This window comes from Hibiscus syriacus, unplaced genomic scaffold, assembly GCF_006381635.1.
Source record: "Hibiscus syriacus cultivar Baekdansim isolate YM2019G1 unplaced genomic scaffold, ASM638163v2 tig00111392_pilon, whole genome shotgun sequence".
NCBI classification, from domain to species: Eukaryota; Viridiplantae; Streptophyta; class Magnoliopsida; order Malvales; family Malvaceae; genus Hibiscus; species Hibiscus syriacus.
Window position 1 is genome coordinate 4,167,622 of NW_024063078.1, and position 4,413 is coordinate 4,172,034.

The 4,413-nt window shown below is 34.9% G+C and overlaps 1 protein-coding gene across 1 annotated transcript; it reads left to right on the plus strand.

Annotated features, from left to right (window-relative positions):
- LOC120160713 (high mobility group B protein 3-like) lies at positions 1-1,650 on the plus strand. The gene is made up of 8 exons (XM_039171066.1): positions 1-96; positions 196-244; positions 382-477; positions 718-775; positions 864-908; positions 995-1,075; positions 1,164-1,253; positions 1,342-1,650. Exons 2-8 carry the CDS (start codon positions 204-206, stop codon positions 1,357-1,359), a joined length of 429 nt encoding a protein of 142 aa, XP_039026997.1. The 5' UTR covers positions 1-96; positions 196-203; the 3' UTR covers positions 1,360-1,650.
- Positions 1,651-4,413: the final 2,763 nt, after the last annotated feature.

Consider the following 4,413-nt stretch of genomic DNA (forward strand, 5'->3'; position numbering starts at 1 on the left):
AATATCTCCGCCTTTCGCCCCCCTCTCCGCACTCTCAACTCACCGCTCATTCCTCTCTTTTCTCTCCTTTTACCCTAATCCTACTTCACCAACCAGGTATTTTCCCCACCGATTTTCCACATTTTTTTGTCGATTTTCCTCGTTTTTTAACGAATTCACTCGCGTTTTCAACTGATCTGAGGTCTTAATTTGTAGGATTCAACATGAAGGGAGGAAAATCAAAGTCAGAGACGAAGAGCAGCAAGTAATTTTGTTTACTTTTCTGTTTCTGTATTTTTTTTTTGTTTAACCTTTTCAAGATCGCGTTTTCTGAGATCTGAGATCTAAATGAGCATTGTGATTTTAGAATTGGTTTACTAATTTTTTTGGCTTTGTTGTTAGGCTCACCGTGAAATCGAAAGCCGGAAAGAAATCGGGGAAGGCTGCTAAGGATCCGAACAAGCCAAAGAGGCCTGCTAGCGCCTTTTTTGTTTTCATGTAATTTTAACTTTCGCTTATTTCGTATCGTAAACGGTTCTCGTTTGGTTTTGTCAGTTTTTCATTTATTTTTATGTTTGTACCTTTCTAAGCTGCAAATCCTGTCGTTTATGTTATTTTTGAAAATTACAATTGAAGAAGTCCATTGAGGCGATTCATCTTTTTTTAAAAGGAAAGACCGTTAAACGAAATGATTGATTTGATTTTCTCGTCTAATTATTGTTTCCTTTTGTATTTTAGGGAGCAGTTCCGTGAGCAATACAAAAAGGAGCACCCTAAAAACAAATCCGTTGCTGCTGTAAGTGACACTATTTTTTTTATCTATTTGATTTACAGACACAATTTTTGTCCATTCTTTTGTTTTAATTTTCCCCCTACTATTTTAGGTTGGCAAAGCTGGAGGAGATAAATGGAAGAGCTTGTCTGAAGCTGTGAGTATTTACAAGTGCTCTTTGAAACTTTCAAAACCTATATATGCAAATGTGTTCTCTGATAGAATTAGAATTAATATGTTCAGGAAAAAGCACCTTATGTAGCCAAAGCAGAGAAGCGGAAGGCCGAGTATGAAAAGAACATGAAAGCCTACAACAAGAGACAGGTAATTATTCACTTTTGTTCAGTAAGTAAGTTATTCATTCAGCAGAATGCTTCTGTTTGGGCAGCTAAATAGATGATGATATTTCCAGGCCGAGGGTACCAAAGATGAAGATGCGGAATCTGATAAGTCTGTGTCTGAGGTCAATGACGAAGATGATGATGAGGATGGCAGTGGAGACGTGAGTTGCAAATGCTTCAGTTTGTTTTTATTTGATCATTGGTTTGCCATTATCTGTCACTGAATTTTCTCTCATTTATTGTGCACAGGAAGATGATGACGAGTAGGGATGATCCTCGGAGGATAGCATAATGAATGTAGAATGTGACAGTGTTTGATCAAAATCCTATGTTAATGCTTTTGATGTTTTCCATGTTTATTCTCTTAGATGGAACATGTCATCTAAAGAAAGAAATGTACCTCTGAATCCTGTTGGTTTCCTTTGACCTTCAGAAATCAAGTAGTTGTAGATGTTTATATCTGCTGCTATATGTACTTTTTGATTTAAAGTTAAGTGGTTTAGATAAATCCTTTTGTAGAGAATTAATCCTTTAATTTCCAATTAGAATCTGATTGTTCTTTTTACTATCTTATTGTTATTATCAGCTTAATCATTCGTTCATTGTCGTTCATTGTCTCGATGCTTGTGGTTCTGTCTGTATGGTTTTAGTGGATGCATTTCTGGATTTGATAGGCATTTTAGTGGTTGCTTTTTAGCTTGATGTTTCTCTTTACTGTTATCTTTTATTATTTATGAACATGCCGAGGATGCTGCTCGTTTCTGTCTTGCCTTCCCGATTTAGTGGAACTATTTGTTTCAGTGGCTTTTATTTTCATGGGTGAGAAAGATATTTCTTGCATCCGGGGTTTTCTGTGTGAGCTAATCATTGACATTTTTTAATTATGTTGTGGTCGACTTTGGATGGTAAAGCGAATTCTATTTTATGCTACAACGGTCAGTGGTGGTAATCATTAAACAATATTATTGAGCGGGAAAGTGAAAAATCCGTTGGCCATTCTGCGGCGCCATCGTATTATATAAAACGGTATGATCACAGTTTCCAGACACTGCCATTTTGTCCCGAAAGAGATATTTGAGATGCAATCGGTTTGGAGTTTTGGAAAAGCCAAATAGCAATATGCATTACGCGTGGAGGCTAGTAGTTTAGTTCCTTGCGTAATATATTATTTTACTTTATGTACAATTTTACTTCTATTTTAATCATTTTACATTATTAGACATGCATTATACCATTAATATAGTTAATATAAACTTAAAATGATTATTATATGCTAATATAAGTAACTTTAGAAGGAAAATATCTAGATCTTTTTCTGGATATTATAATCGATGGCTCTCTCAAATCAATCACTATTTTGGTTAACTTCATGTGCAAAATAATTGTGTTGTAATATGCCTTATGCCAGGGTGAATGGAGCTTGGCATTTGAAACTAGGTGACGACCTTGGGAAACCTGTTTAATGGTAATGGGTTTCCCCATTGGCCTATTGAAAGAATATCAGCCACTATGAGGTTAAATCCCTTGAGTTATGAGCATCTGCGACAAGTTGCTCCACAAATCCCATGTGGCTCTCTGTGCTGTGTATCACAGCAACAGTTTGCGTTAACTTCTAATGAATCCACCTCCAGTAATGCTAGTTGAGCATTGCTTCGACAAAATCAAAAGGTCGTATAGATTTACCTTCAAGAAAAGTAGAGGGAGATCACAGCGGCTTTTGGCTTGAACATGCCAGCCATGTCCCTCCTGCAACTACAACCATCAACATCCCACCATGCCGATGCTTTTGTAGGCCTTCATGCCACCCACAAACAAATCCCATAGATTAATAAGATCTTCGAGGAGGAAGAAGAATTGAAGTGAAATGGAAAGATACATATTGTCAGGATGGATTGAGGGGTTTTTGTATTTTTTTATTAATAATATCTTTTTGTCCCTAAAATTTTATAAATTTATATACTGCATCTGTCCTTGTGGCTGCTGTGGACCTGTGGTATTCATCTCTCTTTTTGTAACTGATGAAGAGAATGGAGTGAATGAGCTAGCCGAACAAATGCAGCAATACACATGGTTCAAAGCTTAACAAACAATTCAAAGGGCTTGAGTGAATTGGTTAACTCTCCAATGACATCTATTTTATTTGAATAATATCCTTATCCTATTTTTTTATTAAAATAAATATTTTTATTTTTCAAAATAACTCTCATTTTAAACACGTAGGATAAATTATTATTACATAAATGAATCTTTTTGAATGTGTTGCTATGTAGCATTGCAAAAAAGTTGGAACCTAGATAGAAGCAGACATGTAGTAGTAGTCCTATTTAGTTCGGGAGTTGTCTTTAGATAGAAGTTTATCTTTAGCAAGAAGTCCTATTAGATGTCGGTATATTTATTATCATCAGCTATTTTTCTGTCCTTCTCTCTTGATTTTTATTCTCTTAGAGCATCTCCAATGCTTCTCTACTTTGGAGATTTTCTCTGAAGTAGAGTCTCCAATCCTGCGCCAAAAAATATTCTATCGTAGATAAATGCTACAGTGCCACGCCACATCTTGCGCGACACTATAATTTGCGCTACATTTTTTAAAATTAAAATATATAAAATTATAAGATAGATAAAAATATATTTAAATTAGATAAATAATCATATTAATTTTTTTTGAATTTTTCGTATTTTTCTGATTTTTTTATATTTGTAAAATTAATATTATAATAGTTAAATATTGTGAATAAAGTAGAGTTAGTGGTAATGTAAAGATAACGCTAGAGATGAATTACTATTTTATCTATAGAATAAAGATAAAGATGGACTAAAATAGATATGAGGACCAGAGATGACTTAAGTATTACAACAAAAGTATTTTAATCAGTGTTTTGAAAACCAGATCGGATCGGCCGGTTCAATCGGGAATCGTTGCCTAGTCCGGTTGAACCGCTACTAGTGAACCGGCCAGAACCGCTGAACCGTTCAAACCAAACCGACTGAAAAACGGGGAAAACCGGAAAAAATCGCCAATTTTGTTTTTTTTTTAAAAAAAAAAATTAAACCAAACGACGTCGTTTGTTAAACGAGTCAAGTCGAACTCGAATATTGTTAAGCTCGACTCGAACTTGAAAACTTTAAAAGTAAGCTCAACTCTACTCAAACTCACGAGCTAAAAATTATCAAGTTCAACTCGAACTCGAAATATAATATTGAAACTTGAACTCGAAAAGGCTTGAACTCAAAAAAAAATTTAGAAGCTCGATTGAAGCCTAAAATTCGAGCTTGATTGAAGTGAAAGAATAGTTCACTTAAAGCTCACCAAAAGGCTCTATG